The sequence below is a fragment of the Hibiscus syriacus genome, unplaced genomic scaffold, assembly GCF_006381635.1.
Source record: "Hibiscus syriacus cultivar Baekdansim isolate YM2019G1 unplaced genomic scaffold, ASM638163v2 tig00110963_pilon, whole genome shotgun sequence".
In the NCBI taxonomy this organism is placed as follows: Eukaryota; Viridiplantae; Streptophyta; class Magnoliopsida; order Malvales; family Malvaceae; genus Hibiscus; species Hibiscus syriacus.
The window spans coordinates 572721-596760 of NW_024062936.1; the positions used below are offsets into that span (position 1 = coordinate 572721).

The 24040-nt window shown below is 34.8% G+C and overlaps 3 protein-coding genes and 1 long non-coding RNA gene across 5 annotated transcripts; all 4 read right to left on the reverse strand.

Moving 5' to 3' along the window:
* Positions 1–373: 373 nt before the first annotated feature.
* On the reverse strand, positions 374–1224 carry LOC120148541. Its single transcript, XM_039161633.1, has 4 exons — positions 1212–1224; positions 879–1057; positions 646–792; positions 374–552 (listed from the first exon to the last, which is right to left on the reverse strand). The coding sequence occupies exons 2-4, from the start codon at positions 912–914 to the stop codon at positions 385–387; spliced, it is 351 nt and encodes a 116-aa protein (XP_039017564.1). The 5' UTR covers positions 915–1057; positions 1212–1224; the 3' UTR covers positions 374–384.
* Positions 1225–6953: 5729 nt separating this feature from the next.
* On the reverse strand, positions 6954–8833 carry LOC120148540 (cytochrome c-type biogenesis CcmH-like mitochondrial protein). 2 transcript variants are annotated; one of them, XM_039161631.1, is made up of 4 exons: positions 8689–8833; positions 8074–8232; positions 7361–7492; positions 6954–7287 (listed from the first exon to the last, which is right to left on the reverse strand). In XM_039161631.1, the coding sequence occupies exons 2-4, from the start codon at positions 8215–8217 to the stop codon at positions 7084–7086; spliced, it is 480 nt and encodes a 159-aa protein (XP_039017562.1). In that variant the 5' UTR covers positions 8218–8232; positions 8689–8833; the 3' UTR covers positions 6954–7083. The 2 variants fall into 2 exon arrangements, with proteins under 2 accessions (XP_039017562.1, XP_039017563.1); XM_039161632.1 differs by having other exon boundaries at positions 8074–8249.
* A 511-nt stretch (positions 8834–9344) lies between these two features.
* LOC120148542 lies at positions 9345–9922 on the reverse strand. The gene is made up of 3 exons (XR_005518377.1): positions 9891–9922; positions 9665–9778; positions 9345–9354 (listed from the first exon to the last, which is right to left on the reverse strand). It is a non-coding gene; the product is annotated as an uncharacterized LOC120148542 (long non-coding RNA).
* Positions 9923–21504: 11582 nt separating this feature from the next.
* LOC120148536 (rop guanine nucleotide exchange factor 12-like) lies at positions 21505–23401 on the reverse strand. The gene is made up of 6 exons (XM_039161628.1): positions 23287–23401; positions 23011–23165; positions 22822–22896; positions 22438–22710; positions 22023–22343; positions 21505–21920 (listed from the first exon to the last, which is right to left on the reverse strand). The coding sequence occupies exons 1-6, from the start codon at positions 23399–23401 to the stop codon at positions 21528–21530; spliced, it is 1332 nt and encodes a 443-aa protein (XP_039017559.1). The 3' UTR covers positions 21505–21527.
* Between the last annotated feature and the right edge of the window lie 639 nt (positions 23402–24040).

Here is a 24040-nt window from a genome sequence, read left to right on the forward strand (position 1 = left end):
AAATTCGTTTGAAGAGTATATGGCCGAATCGGTAAACTCGTATATACGCTTCTTACTTAATTTTATACACCCATTAATTTTGAAGTTCTAATTTTGTATAAATTATTTGCGATCGCATTTACATTTTTTTATTTTATTTGATTCATAATATTAAATTTAATAATTTAAAGTTTTAAATCTTTAATCACTCTGGTGGCTTAAATATGATATTGGTGGACTCGCTACATATTTTGAATAAAATTTAAAATGTAATAAAATTGAAATTAAAATTTTGTGTGTAATTAAATAAAAACAAATATTTTATATGTATAATGACACCAAAATTCATTAAGGTTTTATATATGTATACAAAAATGGAGAAAAAGAAGGTAAATAACATAGATGTTAAAGTTTGGTACGTGGGATGGTCCATGATGCCTTAAATTGGTTAAAAGCAGTCCACTGTTTGGCAACAGCAATTAACTCTCCGTCGTATTTCCTTCTGACCTCCACTGCCACTGAGGTAAGCTTTCCCTTGTTTCCTATAATTTTTGCATCTTTCTCTACTTCTTCCTGCAATTTATACATATATCATGCTGAATAATTGAGAAAGCTTATGTATATATGTTAATGGAATTTTTGAAGTTCTTCGGGGGGAAAATATATTTGAATCTTAGCTGATGAATAATATGAAATGTTGTAATCCATGGTGACTTGGCCTCGAGCTGTTCCAGTTTCAGTGAATATGACCATTGATGCAATGATGTCCATGATCGTTGCTATTGCACCCACTTGCCAGTTACCATTCGCATCCTGTTATTATTATTTAATTAATTGACTCGGTATAAATAATGTTAATCAAAACAAGGTTTGCATAAGAAGAAAGAATAGAGTTTAACTGATGCAGAAGGCGGTATGACGAAAGTAAAGCGCATGAATCCCTTTTGGAGATTGATCGATTATCAATCCTTGAGCAGCTCGGTTCTCTGGCTCCACCCTGGCCGTCCCCTTCGTCGCAGCTTCCTGCATCCATTCCCGGGTAATCTGCGCCAACGTTTCCACCTCCATCCACGTTTGACTTCATCAAGAAGCTCTTAAAAAGAAGGGGAAAAATCATTAAGAAGAAAAATTATGGTAAATATAACTCGATCTTTCATAATCAGCCCCGAACTGAAGAAAAATTGAAATTCATTATCTGCAGCAATTGATTTTATTTAACAGATGAAGCTTACCTGAATTGATCTGAATGATCTCAACACTCGGAAAAGCAACGAATCCAGAGATTCAAAAAAGCAAAATAAATAAATAAAGACAATAGAAGACTAACAGTCTTTGATCAGCTTCTTATCTGCTTGAGTTCCAGGTATGGTTGATCACAGTAGTCTGATTTTCCTTTTATATTCAGCTCTACTAATTATGGCCAATTAGGGAGCTGTTGGATATAATTTTTTACTTATTTAAATTTGTCTTAAGAATAAGGGTTAACTACACGGTTGATCACTTATCTTTCAGTTTTGTCCACTTTTGCTCACTGATTTCAAAATACATAAGATATTGTCACTTACGTTTTTATTTAATTAAGATATGATCACTTTCGTTTTTATTTAATTAAGATGTGGTCACCCCGAGTTAACTGCCATTAACAATAGTTAAATATTTTTATATAATCACACATTTGGTCACTGTTATTACATATTTTCTCAATTTAGTCACACTTTTAATAAATTAAAATAAATTTAATCATCCAATCGAACGATGCCACATGTCATGCCAGTAAGGTTTTCAAAAATACCCGACCCGATTGAGCTGACTCGTCAACCCGCTGACCTAGTTAAAAAATATTGGGTATTTATAATAAAAATAGTCGATTTTTCGGGTCGGGTAACCGACCAGGTTTATGGGTCGAGCATGAGTCACAAAATATTGGTTAATCGAGTACCCTCTGACTCGGTACTCGATTTATTATATATTTTCATTTTTATTTTATATTAATTTTTTATTCATAATCCTCAAATTATTTCACTCTAACATGATTTCTCAAATTATTTCACATTAATGTTCTAAATTATTTTTTAAAAATATTTATTTTAACTTCAAAATATTTAATATTTTATTAATTTTTTTTGAAACCAGTTACCAAAAGTGTACAAAACTAAAAGATAAGTGACTAACCATATAGTTAACCCTAAGAAATCTAGTAAACATTTCATTATTATTTTAAAAATTGTTATAAAATAATGTTATGACATGTTAGATAACATGTCAAATTACATTTAATTTAAACCTCAACCATTCTATTAACTTAATTACATTTTTTTCTTTTACATTAATTATTAATACTAATATTATCATTTCACATTCAAATTTCAATTCGTACTACAATGTTACATAACATTAATTTAAAAAAACTCAAATAACTCAAATTGCTTAATTTAAAAAACTATATATCTCAATTTAATTAACTTTAATTAAAAAAAAACGTTTTCTTAGTACTGTTTGAAAGTTAATATTAATATTTTTCATTAAAATATCAAAGAACTCAAATAAACTTAATTTAAAAAACTATATAACTCAATTTAATTAACTTAAAATTAAAAAAATGTTTTTTATATTAAATTTAAAATATTATCAAAATAAAATATAAATATTTAAGTTAAGATAAGAATAAATTATATTTTTAATTTAAGATAATATTAAAAATATATATTTTTAAATTAAAATAAGAATAAAATATATTTTTAGGTTATAAAAAGAATAAAATATATTCAATAAGTTAAGATAAAAAAATATTTTAAAATTTAAAGATGTAAAATTAATTTAATATGTCAACTTACGTTAAGATATATAAAATATTAAGAATTTAAGTTTACACTAAAATACAACATAAATAATATATGTAGTCAAGTTTAAACTAACTAATTATTTTAGCTCAATGGTTGAGCCTTACCCTTTCAATCTAACTCATGTTCAATTCCCTAGACATCATTTAAGCATCCAATTTTTTTTCCCATCATCATCCTCTAAGTTGGTGAGAAAATATATTAAATAAAAAATAAATTAAAATAAATTTAATCATCTAATTGGATGGTGACACAAGTCATTACACTTGGCACCAGTGACACACGACACCATTTAATTTGAGGGTTAAGTTTATTTTAATTTATTAAAATTAGGACCAAACTGATAGAATTTATAAGTAACAATGACCAAATGTGTAAATATACCAAATATTTTAACTGTCAAATCAGCTTCTACATTCTGTTTGTTTGGTTGTAATTAGTTTTCTGAAAATTGAATTCTAGAAATTGAATTACATTTTCTGAAAACGTTTTCCGCCATGTAAAATTGTAAACCCAAGCACTGCTCTGTCTTTTAGCTTTTTATTTACAAAGAAAAAATGGATGAAGAATTGCTAGAAAGCAACACCGATTGCGTTTATTTTTTAGTTTCTCCCCTCACTTGCAAGAAGGTATTTATTTTCTTTTTTTGGGCTATCTGGAAGTAAGCTTTTCCTCTTTCACACTTTCCCATTTTCATCTCGCATTGTGTGTTTTTTGTTGAAATTTTTATGTTTCTGGAACTGTATGTCAAGGATCTGGATATTCAGTGTTAGTTTTAAACCAAAACCATCTAATTTTCTTTCTTCATTCTTAATCAAAACTTTTAGTACTCTTTATGAAAGATATTCAGTCCATCAGAATATAAGTGAAAGAGGGTCATATACTAATTTTTTTTATCTTCTTGTTTAGTTTTTCTTTAAATCAGAGAATTGGTTGTGAGTATCGACATAGTGAAATTGCCAGGCTCAATCCGAGAGACTGCTGATACTAGTTTACTGGGAATTGTATTGATCCGACCTGTGGTTTTCGGCGTCATATAAGCTCGTATTCTTTTTAATAAGTTCATGTTGATTATGAGACTGATATATCGTGAACGAATTGGATTTTTTTACATGTTTTGGAAATTTTACAGTTGAATATGTATTGAATTATAGTTTTAGAAGACAATTCTGCATGCACGCAACTCAAAAGGCATCATGACAGGGTAGTATATTTGGAGAAGCTACTTGATATGTTGTCCGGTCATTGCACATTTGCACCTTCATTTTTGGCAAATATATGTTTGTTGCAGTGTCCTCTATGTTTTACAATGTCTTTTATTGCTGACATGCCATGAATATACAAGAATTATGGGGTCTTATGATTTTAGTTCTGCTATCTGCTTTAGATTATCATCATGTTTGGCTATTAAGAAACATTAAACATGGAGCATTAGAAGCAATTATATGTTAAAAGGGTAGGCCGTTAATGCATTTACAACTGGTAATGTTGTATTTGGCATCTAATGTCTATTTTAAATAACCCATTTGACGCCTTAGCTTTTGGAGTGACTATGACTGAACCTCTTTCCCTTTATTTATTAAGTTCCCTTTTTTGAATGAGTTATTAATTGATATTCTTGGTTTATTTTAGTTATTGCTTGGTTGTATGTTGTAGTCCTATGAACTAAAACTCTTTACTATTTTCTCAGTCGTTGGATGTGCAAGCTCAAGTTCCATCCAAACCTATTGGATTGTCATACCAAAGTGCGTCAGCTACGAACAAGACAAATTGGCCTTTTTACTTTTACTTCAATGGTTTATGCAATGAACGTGATAGGTGCACTTTTCATGTTCAAAGTGCGGCAGCCGTTGAATGTGCATGCAACAAACCTCAAATTTATATTGAAGTAAACACTGTCAAATAGTAAATTCATGTTTAAAATTCTAAAACACTTCAATTATATTCTAAACCCCAAATTTCAAAACACTTTAATTACATTCTAAACCCTAAAATAAAGTATTTTAGAATTTAATGTTTAAAATGTAATTAAATTATTTTAAAATTTGGGGTTTATAATGAAATTGAGGATTGTGTTGCAAGTTTTAAAAGTTGGGGGACCTAAATGCAAGTGCTAGAAAAGTTCAGTGACCATATTGCAAATGTACTAACAATAGTGTAATGACATCAAACGGTCGATTACGTCGGGGACCATATTGCAAACAAACTAAATGTTGGAGGATTGTATTGCAAGTTTTAAAAGTTGGGGGACCTAAATGAAAGCTTCAGAAAAGTTCAGTGGCCATTACTATACTTTACCCATATAAATATGTTCTTTAATAGGCTTGTAAATGAACTGAACGTTCAGCGAACCGTTCATGAACCGTGCGGCGGGAAGTTTGTTTATATGCGTTTATTTATTAAATGAACGAACATGAACAAGATTTTGTGTTCGTTTAATTAAATGAATGAACATGAACATAGGTGTCGTTCGTCCATTTACGTTCGTGAACGTTCGATTATGTTCATTTATGTTCGTTCGGTTATGTTCGTTTAAGTTCGTTCATTTATGTTTAACCCAATCTTCTTAAATCAATTTTGTTGACCAATTTGTAAGTATCTTAAAAATATTAATTAATCTGATATTCTGATGACCAACTCCATAATTAACCCAATTTTATTTGGAGATTAAATCCAATATGTTAACCCGTGAGGCACCTCGCACCTATATTCATTTCCCCCTTTTTCCCAAACCCTAGTGTTCACTGGAGAGTGGAGTGGAGACGATCGGTGAAAGCTTCAAAACAAGTTATATTATAGTGCAATCTAAAGTTTTACAGGTCTGTTTTCATCTATTTCTCTGTTTTATTTGGCTTAATAGTTGATATGTAAAGTTATTGTGGGTATCTTCACATCTAAAACTCAAGAAAACATCATACTTCTTTCTAGAAATAGATGGGAAGATAAAGGTAACAATCGGAAGTATATGAGCATCAGTAAAGAGAAAAATATATAGAATTTGCCAAAAAATAAAACAAAGGTTTCTATGCAATTTCTGAAAAAGAGTATAATAACGGAAGTAATGAGTTTTCCAGGAAGAACCCATTAATAAGTAGAAAATACACTTTGATAATGAACTTTTGTTTTTATAGTTCTTGTGTGACCTTTAGTTGTGGAGTAGACTTTAGGTACGTTAAAATTTCGAATGGTGGTTTAGCAATAATATCAGTTAGATATGTAGCATCGAAGGGATTTCGGATATATATTATTGCCTTGTAGTCCAATTTGTACCGTTCGAAATCTTCATGCTATTAAATTTTTTACTATGCCAATGGAAAGGATCATTATTAACAAATCTCACTAAAGTCTGACATTGATGTCACAAAACTTTTAGCCGGCGAATTTATTAGAATAACGTAGTGGAAAATGATTGTTCATATGTAATCATGGACCACTAAGATAAATGTTATATCTTTCAATTAAAGTTGTGTGAATCATTTAATATCTTTAAAAGATCGATCGAAATATCGGATATCTTCAAACATTTCATCACTGCTAATCAGCTCTTACGCTATTTATCACTGTAGATTTGATTAATTTGCATTGTCGACTATTTTTCATAAAAGAACAATGGAATGTATGGTCTCCAACGTTTATGTTCGTGTTCGTTTATGTTCGTATTTGTTTATGTTCGTATTTGTTTATGTTCGTTTATTTATTAAATGAACGAACATGAACAAGCTATATTCCTTAATGAACGAACATGAACAAAAAAAAAATTGTTCGTTTATGTTCGTTTATTTATTAAATGAACGAACATTAACATACCTCCGTTCGTGTGCGTTCAGTTCGTTTACAGGCCTTTTCTTTAGTACCCTTTAATCACATTTCTAAATTCGTCTGTTCAATAAATTAATATAGAATTTACAAGTTGATTATTTTAATACGTTTGAATTCAAATTTTAGTCCCCGTTAAAAAAAAAGAATCTTGTCTTTTCTTAGACCAAGGATGGTTGTTAACCCTGTAATAAGCTTACCATGTTATGCCAACCTTCACCCCTCTGTCCAGAAGATTTCTCCACGTAATACTTTTAAACATTTTAATAAACATGAAAATAAAATAATAACACAAATATATTTTGACACAAGTTAGGTTTACCAGCTTCAATTTGTAAAACACAAGTTTAAACAGATGCAATAGTAATTTTCAGAATCAACCAAGAGACTCATCAGTATGTACATTGTTCGCCATCAAAAGAAACATGAGTCGGAAAATCAAAGAACATCACCGACCTCGCAACCGGCTCCACAAGGAGGAAGGAGTGACACCTTGTGGAGGAGGAGGCGTGAGCAAGTCTAGCATAGTTTCCTTTTCCTTGGGTGTCAATGGAACACCTCTAACAAGGTCCAGAGCCATGATGTGCACGTTAGTCTTTTGTCTGTGCTTTTTGTAAGCCCACACTCCTGCAGCAGCACCTGCAACAAGAAGCTGTACCCGAAATCCTTCTATTTTAGGTTTAATACGAAATACGGGTAAAGATGTCCTAAGATTTTGGACTAACCGGTGATAGCCACAAGGCTGCAGTCTGCATATCAAACTTCGGGGTATACAGTACCGTCTCACCGTAATCCTCCTCAAGTTTTTTATAAATCTCTTTGTCACTCTTTCCAGATTGAATCTCATCACGAATTAACTGCAATAACAAAATGAAAGTTGGATTTTTCTCTTTTAGAAAGTTTTTATATGATAAACATAGCTGAACAAATATGCCGGGACACTAAGAATTGAAGGAACAGAACAAGGATTATCCTTCAGAAGGGAAAGATAGCAAATGGTTGATTTTGCAATCCAAAAAAGAGTTCATAGTTTAAATTATTGAAGAGTAAGAAACACTAGATTTTCACGGAATGCAGAGAGTTTGGAGTTTTAGAAGTACTGGAACATGTAGAAGTTCATTTACACACCGAACAAGAAATGATCGAATTGCGTAAATACAGATTAGAAGCTAACAAAAGGAAATGATTAAGACAACAAGGCCTAAAAGCAAGCCATTAACCCATAAACTAACAGTTCAATTCAAGTAACAATGCCACCATGTTGAGAAAAACTTGATCAACCAGTTCCAGCAACTTCCGGAATGAATTATTTTTATTTTATTTAATGAGATCATCACTGAAGTTTGGTTCACAAGCAGTGACTTCATTTGGTTGCAAAAGCGGAAGTAAATACCTTGGCTTTTTACATAATCATTTGTAAGATAATAAAGTAGTGTACCTTTCTGAGGAGAATTGCGATATCCGCTTGTGAATCTTCAATGGACTGACTCCCACATTCTGTACAACGCACATTGTGGCTGATGTTTCTTGCCCTGGCTTCTACAACTTGTGCTTTCTTCACTTCATCATCTTTGTTTTCCATTATCAAAATAAATGATTGCAATCTCAAACAAACTACCAAAATCACCCATAAAATGAAAACATCATCAGAATTTGCGGGCCTTTCTTTTTCGTCAGTGAGGCATTTTATCGAACACTTCGCTTGAGGAAAAGGAAAAATAAGAAAACATAGCAGATCGACACCATTTTTCTTAAGATTTTTCTTATAATCGAATGATTCAGTTTAACCCAAAGCCGAAAACCTCCCAGAAAGAATTACTTAAAAAAGGGGGTCGATTTATTCAACTGAAGCTAATAACTTCCTATTTCTTAAAGCCAAAAAATAAGTTTTTTACTCTCTAGTTAGAATCGAAAACTTGGGTTTCTTTGTCTTTGAAATTTTAATCAATTAAATTTCTCAAACGTTTTTCAGTTTCTAGATTGTCTGGGTCATCCAAACGAGACAAATACAGCTAATATAGTAAGAAGAAGAAATGAAGACAACGGCAAGTACCTTATCGGCTTGTTAACTCAGGGACTGATTCCCAATTTTGGTGCTTGCGAGTTCGATTTGTATAAGAAGTTTGGCTTATCAATGGGGATTAAGCTATGTTTCTTTCTCTTCGAACTTTGAAGCTTCTTGATGGAGAAGTTGCTATAAGCTGTCACGTGCATTTTAATCGTTTAGCAAAATATAATAAAAAATGATAAATCGCAGATTTTACACCAACTTCTTATCTTTTTATCTCACCATTGTACGTATAAAAATACGTGAGATCGAGACGAATTAAATTTTTTTTAAAAATTATTTATTTAAGTTGATAGTTTAATTTTATAATTTAAATTTTATTTAAGATTATATTAAGTCGAGTTAAATTTATGAAATTTGAGTTTAATTAAATTGATTCGAGCTTATATTTGAATTTAACTATAAATATTTATAATATTATAATATTATTTAATTCTAATTTAAACGATTTCATGTAAACATACAATATATATATATATATATATATATATATATATATATATATATATATATATATATATATATATATATATTCCAATTTAAATGACGATACACAATTTCCAAAAAAAAAGGCGCCTTATTCACAAGCAAGTTGACTTGCTCTCGGTACATTTCCTTCAAGTCTGCTATATCAGCACCAACTTCCTCCAACTGGAAAGATGATGCAGCCAAGTGCATCATGCATTACAACAGTATCATATAATATTTTCACAACCAGAATTGAGTCAGAAATACAGCAATTCAGCGAGAGGCAGGATAATCAAAATGTTCTTGCTTCTCTGAAAATTCATTTTCACCGTAAGATTTAGTTATTTAGTTCAACAAAGCTCATACTGCCTCTCCACCTTATTATACTTAAGATACCATGCATGAAACATCTATATGCTTCATCATCCATCCTTGAATATGAAGTTTTGCTATCCAACAATGAGAAAGAATTCAAATGAAAAGAGGCATACACCTCCTCATCTCGTTCACCCATTTGCTCCAGAGCAGAAGTGTGTCTCCGCCTCAAGGCTTCTAGCTCTGCCCGGATTCCAGGCAACGTGGCAGCCTCTGACATCAGCTTTTCACACTACAGAAAATGTAAACAAGGTTAAAGGCAATGAATTGACAAAAGCATATAATATTATATTGATGAATAAAACCTCAACATATTTTAACTAGAAAGCAGATAATTAACTAACCTCTGCAGTCATTTTGACCAACTCCTCAGATATGTTGAAATCAAACTTGATTTTTATGCCGGCACGTACTTGGCAATGTGGGAGTAATATGAAAAACGTGGCAACAACATTCTTGAAAAGAGTCTTCTAGTATGTTATTAATCAAGAAATGTGGCAGCAAACAACTTTGAGTCAAGAAACAATAAGTAACACGTGTAGAAGTCAAGACAATGCTTATCAATTAAATTGATAAGATCTCAAATTAATCAAGGTGGCTCTAAACACTTGGCAAGCAAATGAAAAATTATATTACGTCAAGGAAGCTTAGGCGGTTATTGGTGTAGCAAAATAGTTAGCAAACAAGGCGGTTAATTGACCCTATATATACGTGCTCTAGCTTAGTTTAGGATGTGTGAGTAACGAGTGAAAGAAAAAATATTAGAGAGAATTGAGAGAGAGCTTAGTAAAGTTATAAGGTGATTGTAAACTAGCCGCAATTAGTATTGTAGTATTTGTAATATTGAAGTAGTGTCGTTGTAACGCATTTTGTTTCGTATCAATAAAAGTTCGAGTGTTATAAATTACCGAGTGCCCATCTACGCTTCCAACAAGTGACCTCAGAGCTTGGTTCGAGTTTAACGTAGTGGAGAAGATGACCAACATGATTCAACCACAAATTCCTAGATTGACAAAGACGAATTATGACAATTGGAGCATTCAAATGAAGGTGTTACTAGGCTCTCAATATTGTTGGGATATCATAGAGGATGGTTACACCGAGTCTGAAAATGCAGCAGCAGAAGCAACCCTGACCAATGAAGAAAAGAAGGTATTGAAGGAATACCCGAAAAAAAGATAAAAGAGTGTTGTTCTTTATTTTTCAAGGAGTAGACGAATCTACCTTTGAAAAAAATTTCCGATGCGAATACTGCAAAACAAGCGTGGGAGATTTTGCAAAAATCTCTCTAAGGTATCGAAAAAGCAAAGAAGATACATTTACAAACTCTCAGAGCTGAGTTTGAGATGTTAAAAATGAAAAATACAGAAACCATCGATGATTATATTAGCCGTGTGAAAGCGGTTGTGAATGAAATGAAAAGAAATGATGAATCACTCGACGATGTTAGAGTGATGAAAAAAATTTTGCGGTCATTAATAAGAAAATTCGATTACGTGGTTATGGCAATCGAAGAATCGAAATATTTATCCTAAATATCAATCACTGAGCTTGTGGGTTCACTTCAAGCACATGAGCAAAAAATGAAACAAAATGAAGATTCTGAAAATTTGGAGCAAGCTCTATAAAGCAATATGAATGTCAACGAAGGAGAAGCTAGCAGAATCTACACACGAGGTCGAGGAAATCGTGGTGGTTATCATGGAAGATACAGAGGAGGACGAGGATCTCGTGGACGTGGTGGTCGATCATATGACACCGATCAAATAAGTGAAAACAATCCAACATCGGGTAGTGGATGAGGATTCAGAAGTCGAGGCCGAGATAGAGGCAGATATCAACAAGAAAATAAATTCCAGGTACAATGTTATAATTGCAATAAGTATGGTCATTATAGTTATGAGTGTAGATCTGCTTCTAAACAAGAAGAAATAAATAACGTAGCAGCAGCTGAAGAAGAAAAAATTGAAAAATCTCATTTATTCCTTACTTATAAAGGAAATGAAGAATTCAAGAAAAATATTTGGTATCTTGATAATTGTGCCAGCAAGCATATGTGTGGTCAAAGGACACTATTTGTGAAATTAGATGAAACAGTTCATGGGCGAGTAATGTTCAGAGATGACTCGCACGCAGAACTAAAAGAAAAAGGCGAAGTCGTGATTACTCAGAAAAATGGAGAAAAGAAATACATTTAAGATATTTATTATGTATATGCTTTGAAAAGCAATATCATTAGTCTTGGTCAACTCATAAAAAAAGGATATGAAGTGTAGATGAAGAATCACTCGCTTGCCATCAAAAATTAAAAAGAAGAATTGATAGCCTAAGTTGATATGACTCGAAATCATCTCTTTACAATTTATATTGAGTCGGGAGAAGTCAAGTGCATGAAGAATGCGATCAAAGATGATTCATGGCTATGTCATCTAAGATATGGACATCTTGGATTTTCTGGTTTGAATCTATTATAAAAAACAAGCATGGTGAAAGGACTACCAAAGATCAACCCTCCAAATCAATTATGTGAGGCTTGCATCAAAGGAAAGCAACATAGACAAAGCTTTGAAGTTGGTAGATCCTGGCGTGCCCGAAGACCGCTGGAGATAGTACACACAAATATAGCCGGTCCTTTTGACATACCATCGCTTGGCGGCAACATGTACTACCTATCTTTTATTGATGATTTTAGTAGAAAATGTTGGATTTATATCTTGAAAAAAAAAGTCAGAAGTGCTGGAAAAATTGAAAGAATTTAAAGCAATGACGAAAAAAAAGCGGTCAATATTTGAAGATACTCAGATCAGATAGAGGAGGCGAATATATATCAAAGTTATTTGAAGAATTCTGCAAAGAGCATGGCATCGTCCATCAGCTGACAGTCAGATACACGCCACAACAGAATGAAGTTGCAGAAAGGAAGAACTGCACAATTCTTGACATGGCAAGAAGCATGATAAAAGGTAAACATCTACCAAGAAATTTCTGGGCTAAAGCAGTTCGATGCGCAGTTTACCTATTGAACAGATGTCCAACAAAAAGTGTGAAGTATATGACGCCAAACGAAGCATGGAGTGGTCAGAAACCAGGAGTTGAACACCTCAAGATTTTTGGGTACATCACATATGCCCACGTTCCTGAACAGACCAGAAAGAAGCTTGATGGCAGAGGAGAAAAATTTATTTTCATTGGCTATGATGAAAGAAGCAAAGCTTACATATTATATAATCCTCTTACCAAGAAAGTAATGATTTCAAGAGATGTCGAGTTCGATGAAGCAGAATAATGGAGGTGGAGCAAAGAAGAAAAGAAAGTTGAAGGACTATTTTTTAATGAAGATAAAGATAAAGATGGCGATGGCGATCTTATTAATCAAGATGAACAAGGTCCTCAACAAAATGTACCATCATCGTTAAGAAGTAACATCGATGCTAGCAACATAATAGAAGATTATGAATCACCTCCCACAGAAGTTCAAAGATCCATAAGAGAGAGGAGAATACCAGAAAGGTATAACGATTATGAATTAAATAATGTTTCACTTTTCTGTTTACTTGTGAATAGTGATCCAATAACATACGAAGAAGAAGTTGAAGATGACAAATGGAGGAATGCAATGGATGAAGAAATTGCATCAATAAAAAGAAATGATACATAAGAGCTAACAAGACAACCAGAAGGTCATAATCCAATTGGAGTAAAATGGGTTTACAAGACAAAGACCAATAAAGAAGGAAAGGTCGAGAAACACAAAGCGAGGCTAGTTGTCAAAGGCTATAAGCAAAGACAAAGAATAGACTATGATGCAGTATTTGCTCTAGTAGCAAGGATCGCGACCATCAGACTTCTCACAACAGTTGCAGCACAAAAAGAACGGAAAATTTATCAAATGGATGTGAAGTTAGCATTTCTAAATGGCTACCTAGAAGAAGAAGTTTATATTGAGCAACCACCTGGATACATTAAAAAGGGACATGAAGACAAAGTTCATCGATTGAAGAAAGCTTTATATGGTCTGAAGCAAGCCCTGAGAGCATGGAACACGAGAATTGATAAATATTTCCAGAGAAATGGGTTTATGAAGAGTCCATATGAGCATTCCTTATACACAAAGAAAAATGAAGACGGTGATATCATGATCGTATGCATATATGTGGACGACATGATTTTCACAGAAAATAATCCAGGTATGTTCAATGATTTTAAGAAAGCTATGACTAAAGAATTTGAAATGACAGATATTGGAGAAATGTCATACTTCCTTGGAGTTGAAGTGAAGCAAATGTAAGAAGAAATATTTATATCACAAAAGAAGTATGCAGAAGAAATTTTAAGAAAATTCAGAATGGAAGATTGCAAGCCGGTAGCCACTCCAACAGAACCAAGCATCAAATTAAGTGTGAATTCAACAAGAGAGCAAGTGAATCCAACGCTATTTAAAAGCATCGTTGAAGTCTAAGGTATCTGACAATCACACGACCAGACATAACATATGTTGTGGGATTGGTAAGAAGATTCATGGAGAATCCGAAACTAGATCATTAGATTGCAGCAAAAAGAATTCTGAGATATGTCAAAGGTATAACAAGTCATGGTTTGTTCTACACATGATTAAAAAATCGAAGCAGGTTGATTATTCTGATAGTGATTATGGGGGAGACTTAGACGATCGAAAAAGCACAACTGGATATCTATTTCATATCGGCTCTGCAGTATTTTCATGGTCATCAAAAAAGCAACAAACGATAGCTCTTTCAACATGTGAAGCAGAATACATAGCCACAACAGCGTGCACTTGCCAAGCAATGTGGTTAAAAAATATTTTGAACGAGCTAAATTTGGCACAAGAAGAACCAACTACAATTTATGTCGATAGCAAGTCTACAATTTCACTTTCCAAGAATCTAGTCTCTCATAGCCGCATCAAGCATATCGATACAAAGTATCACTTTATATGAGAACATGTGAAGAACAAAAATGTGGAGTTAATTTACTATAGAACTGAAGATCAATTAGCAGATATTTTCACAAAGTCATTGAGAGCAGATATATTCAACCGACTCAAAAAAAAGATTAGAATAAAAAATCAGATTTGAAGGGAGTGCTAAAATCAAACTTGATTTTTATGTCGACACGTACTTGGCAATGTGGGAGTAATATGAAAAACGTGGCAACAACATGTTGAAAATTAGCACACCAAATTGCATCAATTGTCAACATTATGGGTGGCAATTTGGTGGCATTAATGGGGTGGCAAAATTAGTCAAATTTGGCCACCAAATTGTTGAAAATTTTGGATGGTAAAACTATACAATTAGTCATTGTAATTTAGGGTATTTACAAATTAGTCCTTAAAGCTTCAACTATAAATACCCTAGCTCATTTAGCTTCAAAAACATCCCAAAGAATTCTAGTTTTCTTCCAATACTAGAGAGAATTTAGAGAGTTTCTTGAGAGTTGTTTTCTTCTTTTTTATCAAGAGAGAATTATCATTGTTTTCTCATTGGTAGATCGAGAGAGGTTGTAATTCTTATTTTCTCATAGTGAAATTCTTCTACCGTTGCCCGTGGTTTTTTACCCTAAATTTTTAGGGATTTTCCACGTAAATTTTGTGTCTCTTTAATCTTCATTTTTATTTTCTCAAATTATCAGTTGCGATTTTGCTCTATCCGATAGCCATCTTCCGCAATAATTGGTATCAGAGCTAGATTAGAGTGTGTCTGCTTATTATCTTTGTGGTTGCCACCAAAAGGTGGATCCTCCAATGAGAAAGTAAGAAGTTATTACCCATTCTTTGAAGGTTCCAGAGAACTATTCACGATAGTGAAATAGTGGGAGCTATCCGTAAACAAAGCAATGGCAACGAAATTTGATATTGAAAAGTTCAATGGGAGAAATTTCTCATTGTGGAAATTGAAGATGAAGGCCATCCTGAGGAAAGACGGTTGTCTAGCAGCTATCAGCGAAAGGCCAGTAGATTTCACAGACGACAACAAATGGATCGAAATGGACGGAAATGCTATGACAAACTTTCATCTAGCATTAGTAGATGAAGTATTGTCAAGTATCGAGGAGAAGAAGACAGCTAAGGAGATATGGGATCATCTCACCAAACTGTACGAGGCCACATCATTGCACAATAAAATTTTCCTTAAGAGAAAATTGTACACTCTCCGTATGCCAGAATCTACTTCAGTGACGGAACACTTAAATACACTGAACACTTTATTTTCTCAGCTTACATCCTTAAGCTGTAAAATAGGAGAACAAGAACGTGCTGAACTTCTACTTCAAAGTCTACCAAATTCATATGATCAACTCATCACCAACTTGACAAACAGTAATGTCACCAGTCTAGTCTTCGATGAAGTTGCAGCTGCTGTTCTACAAGAAGAAAATCGGCGCAAGAACAAGGAAGACAGAAAAGTAAATCTGCAACAAGTAGAAGCGTTGACAACGATGAAAGGGAGATCAACAGAACGTGGCCAAAGCAGCAGTCACAAACATGGTAGATCAAAGTCGAGAAGCAAGAAGAATTTAAAGTGTTACAACTGTGGAAAGAAAGGTCACTTGAAGAAGGATTGTTGGAGTCTAAATAAAAACTCCAATCCACAAGGTAATACCGCAAACACTTCAGATGATGGAGATGCTCTATGCTGTGAAGCGTCAACCACCGTGGAAGGAAGAAAACGATTTGCAGATATATGACTCATTGATTCGGGAGCAACATATCACATGACCTCAAGAAGAGAATGGTTTCATCATTATGATCCTGTCTCAGGAGGATCTGTTTATAGTTGCAATGATCATGCCTTAGAGATCGTTGGCGTGGGAATCATCAAATTGAAGATGTATGACGGAACAATTAAAGTTGTTCGAGATGTGCGGCACGTGAAATGCCTGAAGAAAAATTTATTATCCTACGGATTGTTGGATAATAATGCAAGCAAGATTGAAACACGAAAAGGAATCATGAAGGTGTTTCGTGGAGCGCTTGTGGTGCTGAAAGGCGAAAAAATAGCTGCAAACTTGTACATGCTGAAGGGAGAGACTTTGGTAGAAGCAGAAGCCTCTGTTGCCTCATGTAGTTCAGATTCGACAATGCTATGGCATCAGAAACTTGGACACATGTCAGAACAAGGAATGGAAGTCCTTATGGAGCAAAAGCTACTTCCAGGCTTAACAAAGATATCACTTCCTTTGTGTGAGCATTGCATAACAAGTAAGTAGCACCGGTTGAAATTCAACACATCAAATTCTAGAGGTAAAAGTGTTCTAGAATTGGTTCACTCTGACTTATGGCAAGCACCAGTAACGTCCCTAGGTGGAGCAAAATACTTTGTCTCATTTATTGATGACTACTCCAGGAGATGTTGGGTGCACCCTATTAAGAAGAAGTCAGACGTGTTTTCAATTTTCAAAAACTTCAAAGCGCGGGTGGAACTTGATTCTGGAAATAAGATCAAGTGTTTCAGAACAGATAATGGAGGAGAATACACAAGCGAAGAATTTGATGACTTTTGCAGGAAAGAAGGCATCAAAAGACAGTTCACAGTGGCGAACACTCCTCAACAAAATGGAGTGGCAGAGCGGATGAACAGAACCTTGTTAGAAAGAACAAGAGCAATGTTAAGGGATGCAGGCCTAGAAAAATCATTCTGGGCAGAAGCAATCAATACCGCCTGTTATTTGGTGAATCGAACTCCATCAACTGCAATAGAGCTGAAGACACCAATGGAGATGTGGACTGGAAAACAAGCTGATTATTCAAACCTCCATATATTTGGAAGTATAATGTACGTGATGTACAACTCCCAAGAAATTTCAAAGTTGGATCCAAAATCCAGGAAATGCAAATTCTTGGGGTATGCTGATGGAGTAAAGGGGTATCGCTTGTGGGATCCCACTGCCCGTAAAATGATCATTAGTAGAGATGTTATCTTTGTAGAAGATAAACTACAAAGAAAAGAAGACGATGATAGCGTTGAAAAGTCAGAGACTACTCAGATACATGTGGAAAAAGAGTTTGAAGAAGGAGATTCTTCTGAAGCAGAACCAGCACATGATGAACAAGAACCAGAGAGTTCTGAAGCTCCAACAACTCGTCAATTAGATCGTGTGAGAAGACGTCCCAATTGGCACTCAGATTATGTTATAGAAGGTAATATTGCATACTGCCTTTTAACAGAGGACGGTAAGCCATCAACATACCAGGAGGCAATAAACAGCTCAGATGCTTCATTATGGATGATGGCGATGCAAGAAGAAATCGAAGCCCTTCATAAAAATAATACATGGGACCTTGTGCCACTACCACAAGGAAGGAAGCCAATTGGTAACAAATGGGTCTTCAAAATCAAGCGAAATGGTGATGATCAAGTGGAGAGGTATCGTGCAAGACTGGTGGTCAAAGGATATGCTCAAAAAGAAGGTATTGATTTCAATGAAATATTTTCTCCTGTGGTTCGACTAACAACAGTTTGAGTAGTCTTGGCAATGTGTGCTACATTGAATTTACATCTAGAGCAGCTAGATGTTAAAACAGCTTTTCTTCATGGAAATCTTGAAGAAGAAATTTATATGCTCCAGCCTGAAGGTTTTGAAGAAAAAGAAAAGAAGAACTTGGTTTGCAGGTTGAACAAATCTCTGTACGGTCTAAAGCAGGCGCCGAGGTGTTGGTATAAGAGATTTGATTCCTTCATTATGTGCCTTGGATACAACAGACTTAATGCAAACCCTTGTGCTTATTTCAAGAGGTCTAGTGATAACGATTTTGTTATATTACTGTTGTATGTGGATGACATGTTGGTTGTAGGACCCAACAAAGATCATATTGAAGAATTGAAGGCACAACTGGCTAGGGAATTTGAAATGAAGGACTTGGGATCAGCAAACAAGATTCAAGGGATGCAAATTCACCGAGACAGAAGTAATAGGAAGATTTGGCTTTCACAAAAGAATTACTTGAAGAAAATCTTGTCACGATTTAGCATGCAAGATTGTAAGCCAATTTCTACCACTCTTCCTATTAACTTCAAATTATCCTCCAGTATGAGTCCTAGCAGTGAAGAAGAGAGGATGGAGATGTCTCGAGTACCGTATGCATCAGCAGTGGGAAGTTTAATGTTCGCTATGATATGCACAAGACCAGACATTGCACAAGCAGTGGGAGTGGTTAGTCGGTACATGGCGAATCCAGGCAAAGAGCATTGGAATATTGTAAAGAGGATCCTCAGATACATCAAAGGGACCTCAAATGTTGCATTATATTACGAAGGATCAAACTTACTAATAAATGGTTATGTAGATTCTGACTATGCAGGGGATTTGGATAAAAGCAAATCTACTACAGGATATGTGTTCAAAATTGCTGGTGGAGCTATAAGTTGGGTTTCAAAATTGCAGTCAGTTGTGGCTACGTCCACAACAGAAGCAGAATATGTAGCAGCTACACAAGCCAGTAAAGAAATAATTTGGTTGAAGATGCTATTGGAGGAGCTTGGGCACAATCAAGAGTATGTCTCTCTGTTTTGTGACAGTCAAAGCGTCTTGCATCTAGCAAGGAATCCAACATTTCATTAAAGGACAAAGCACATACGAGTTCAGTACCATTTCATTCGTGAAAAGGTGGAAGAAGGAACGGTAGATATGCAGAAGATCCATACCAAAGACAACATAACATATTTCATGACGAAGGCAATCAATGCTGATAAATTTACCTGGTGTCGATCCTCCTGTGGCCTGTCAGAAACGTAAGCAACATGAAAGGTACAAGGTAGAAAGAATGGTGTGAAGATATGATTGTTCCAATCAAATCTTCAAGTGGGAGATTGTTGAAAATTGGCACACCAAATTGCATCAATTGTCAACATTATGGGTGGCAATTTGGTGGCATTAATGGGGTGGCAAAATTGGTCAAATTTGGCCACTAAATTGTTGAAAATTTTGGATGGTAAAACTATGCAATTAGTCATTATAATTTAGGGTATTTACAAATTAGTCCTTAAAGCTTCAACTATAAATACCCTAGCTCATTTAGCTTCAAAACCATCCCAAAGAATTCTAGCTTTCTTCTAATACTAGAGAGAATTTAGAGAGTTTCTTGAGAGTTGTTTTCTCCTTTTTTATCAAGAGAGAATTATCATTGTTTTCTCCTTGGTAGATCGAGAGATGTTGTAATTCCTATTTTCTCATAGTGAAATTCTTCTACCTTTGCCCGTGGTTTTTTACCCTAAATTTTTAGGGGTTTTCCACGTAAATTTTGTGTCTCTTTAATCTTCATTTTTATTTTCTCAAATTATCAGTTGCGATTTTGCTCTATCCGATAGCCGTCTTCCGCAACACAACATTCTAGAAAAGAGTCTTCTAGTATGTTATTAATCAAGAAATGTGGCAGCAAACAACTTTGAGTCAAGAAACAATAAGTAACACAAAGGTGGCTCTAAACACTTGGCAAGCAAATGACAAATTCTATTACGTCAAGGAAGCTTAGGCGGTTATTGGTGTAGCAAAATAGTTAGCAAACAAGGCAGTTAATTGACCCTATATATACGTGCTCTAGCTTAATTTTTAGGATGTGTGAGTAACGAGTGAAAGAAAAAATATTAAAGAGAATTGAGAGAGAGTTTAGCAAAGCTATAAGATGATTGTAAATTAGCCACAACTAGTATTATAATATTGAAGTAGTGTCGTTGTAACGTATTTTATTTCGTATCAATAAAAAATCGAGTGTTATAAATTATCGAGTGCCCATCTACTCTTCCAACGAGATAAAGAGTCATGGATAGGCTCCAAGAAACTCTGGAATAGAGACAAGCAAAGCCAATAGATATCAGCAGTTTAAAGTTTTAAACAGTAAAAAAGATAAAACCCACACCTAAAATCAGGAAATATCCGGTACCGAGGACAGTGCACATTTAGTGACAAATACATTTAAATTCAGGAGCTCAAATAATAATTCATACCAAAACGAGACATATATGACGATTTTATCGAAATATCACCAGTACAAATAATAATTATCTGTCAATTTTTTTTTTAATTTTATCAATCTAGTCATTCATGCCTTTGAAGGTTTCTGTCCGAACTAGCACCACGTCATGAAAGGCGCAGATCACCATTTGTACCTTATCCAAATTGTTGTCACGTCAAGATAGGCACAAGTTACCATCTGCGTCTTTCAGGGGATTCTGACACGCGTACGTAAGATACAAATCGCCATCCGCACATTTCCTTTATTACCCCAACCGTCCACCTTCCACAATTATAGAAAACCTGTTTACCTCTCTCCTTTTCCTATAAATATCCTATCCTCTCTTCCTTCAAACACAACCAAACACAACCTCCAAACCATATTCAAATCTCAAATTCTCTCATTCTTCTTAGTATCAATCTTTTTATTAAAAAAGTAAAATATTTTTATTGTATTATAATAAATTCATAATTTATTGCCCGGGCCCCGTGGCAAGATATAATTTACTGCTACTTTTTAACGCTTTTCATTGTATGTATCTTGTTTTAGTTTCCAAACATGCAACCTTCGTTATCGATCCAATGGCATTTGATTCGTGCTTAACTGGTCTTTGACTGATAAATGCCTATTTCTTTCGACAGTTGAGTTGTACACTGTTTGAAAAATCTAGGAAATGTTGCCAAAGTTTACAGTTTCACAAACAAATAGAATAAATAGCCATTAAGAAAGATGAATTCATTCAATGGCTATGAAACAAGAAACCCTTTTCCTGGTTTCAAAAGGTGTTAATAAATGGATGACTTTAAAGTCCATAGTTTTAGTTTACTTCCCTATTTGCAAGAGGAAGTTACAGCAATACAGAATGAACAAGCAGCCCACTATAATCCCATCAAGGTTGAAAAACCTATGGTTGTAGCAGGTCAGGCTTTCTCACACTTTATTTCCTATATCTATAAAATTCTATGTCTCTATATCTCTACCTGCTTCCGATGATTCATCGCATCCTCGGTTAATGGCGTGCAGTAGGGCTCCGTACTCCACCCAAGTTCTCAACATAGGACGCCTTGTTTGTCACTACAGTTGGTTTTTCCGAGTTTCCATCCTCGTCTGTGGATATCTCATCTGTTGCATCCGCCTTTTCATCAAAGTCATTTTGATCTAAACTCCAAGTAAGTAAATCCGAGAGTGTCTTCGTTCTCACTACTTCCGTATTGATTCTTGGACTTGTAGTCACCGAATTAGGCTGGCTGTCATTCTTTAAATTGTTCCGTTTGCCTGGTTGTGGATTTGGATTTTGGGACATATTATCAGCAAGGAGGACATCTTCGATTCTGGACAAGACTGTAAATGCCAAGCTCTCCAATATCCTTGAATAGCTCTCTAGGAGAGCCTGCCCTACATCCTGTGATTCGAACATGAAATCCTTAACAATAGTACAAAACAACATTGCAGTGCTTAAACAAAGAGGGACATTCCGACATTGCAGTTCGGCAAAATTACTTACACGGTTGTATTGGATCTTGCTGATATCTAGCGAAGATTGCGGCAGTCCCGGGAACCGATGTTTGATGATGAGTAAGATGGTCTCAGCTCTCTCCTCAAATTGTTCTCTCTTCTCGAAGCTAACAGCGGAACCCCAAGTTGATTTTCCATCCTTTTGGGTCATCTTCCTCTTCCATATGACTATAGATGCCTCAAGTCTATTCTTGAGGTCTAAAATCTTGAGCTCGGACGACAAGTCCAAAGTCGAGAAAAACTGATCGGGATCAAAGAATTCGACAGTGATACTCCGATAAACCGCATCACCTAGACTAGCCCTCCCATTCTAACAAACCATCAATAAATTGTGATCAGGCAGGGATTATCGAAGCAGATTTTGATGCAACATTGTAATATATTGGAAAAATTTCAAGCTTTACCTTTGGGAGTTCTTCAATGTAGTTTTCAGGGACCTCCATCTCTGAGAGAACTTGAGCATTAATAGACATTGCTGCTTTAAGCACTTGAGTCACAGATTCCTTTTGGCTCTGCAGATTTTTTCTGCACTTATCCGAGAGTCCATCTTGGGGAACTTTAACAGTGGGCAGCCACCACTTATCATCTTTTCTCTTGTTTTTTCCCTTCTCCGATTCCGGGGCATCTTTTGACAAATAATAGAATTCATTTTGATCCTTGAAGTGATCTAGACTTTCCTGACCATTGTAAGTTTCCATTAAATCAGGTACTAGTCTGTTGCTTAATTATAATCAAAGAGGCTCAAATTAGCTAAAGAAGACCATATATAAACGCATCTATGTCCTTACGATCAGCATCGCATCAAGTTTCCGCAGGGCCGGAATGTTCATATGGAGATCTATTCGTTGCTTTGTGACCATTATCTGCAAAAACAAGAAGCGAAAGAAAATGCATGCATATTGAAAATGTATATAGATATATTATAATTGCTCCGACACAGGTAAACTGGTAAAGAGAGGGAACGAGGGATCAGATACCTCCATGTTTGTTCCATCCTTGCTCTTCTGTTGGCATGGAACAAGTTCAACAACATGATCAGCTACAGACAATAGCCAATCTATTTCTTTTCTCCACCTCGCTTTCCTGTCAGGTGTCATAGGCTCTAAGCGCGATTGTTCACCGAACACGGAAGCTGAAGGTCATTCGGAAACGAAAATTCGGATCAGTCAACATAAACTGATTCCCATATCTCAATTAAGCTACCATATAGGAATAGAAGAGACTACAAATAGGTCTAAAAAAGGAGGAAATACCAGCAAGGTTGGTAATGGCGTTTGACAGTGCTAAAGCTGATGAAACTCCTTTTCCTCCACCAGACATATCCTCACCTAAGAGTAATTTTGCAAACTTTTCCTTCATCTGCTCCATATCTGAATTAAAAATCATTGCAGAGTTTTTACAACCAGCAAGCAATAAACTATTTGCAGGAACCGAGAGATACATATGTTATCCCCTTGTACCATAAAAATACAACAATGAGAACAATGACGGTATATATATATATATGAAACTTGCCAGTTAATAGCTGTTTTCTCTGATTTGGAAGGCAGCAATCAGTTCTTCCATGGTTAGATTCGTCTGGGGACACCTTTCGCTTGAAGGGTTGGATCCCTTATCTAAAGGCGCATCTCCAAATTTAGAAGCACTGTCAATGCTCATACTCTTTACATGTTTTGCTTTGCTCTCACCTGTACCTTTGGAATTCAACAAATTAGACCAAGTAGTGTGTTTTTCTTGAACCATGTTCAAGTTTTGTTTTTGTTTCGGGTTCCAACAAGAACTGGAAGCCAAGGAGTTAACGGAAGAGGGAATAGTATTGTTGTTGTTTTGGTGCAATGGAAGAGGGAGAAAGGAAGGAAAGAAGTAAGAGTCCCCTCTTCCAAATGATTATGGGGACAAAGTATGGTTCTTGGGGAATTTAAAGTTTTGTTGGGTTTTGTCCATTCATGAACAATGTAATTGAGACCAGTGGGGTTAAAAGGAGATAACAAATTTAGAGAATTATAT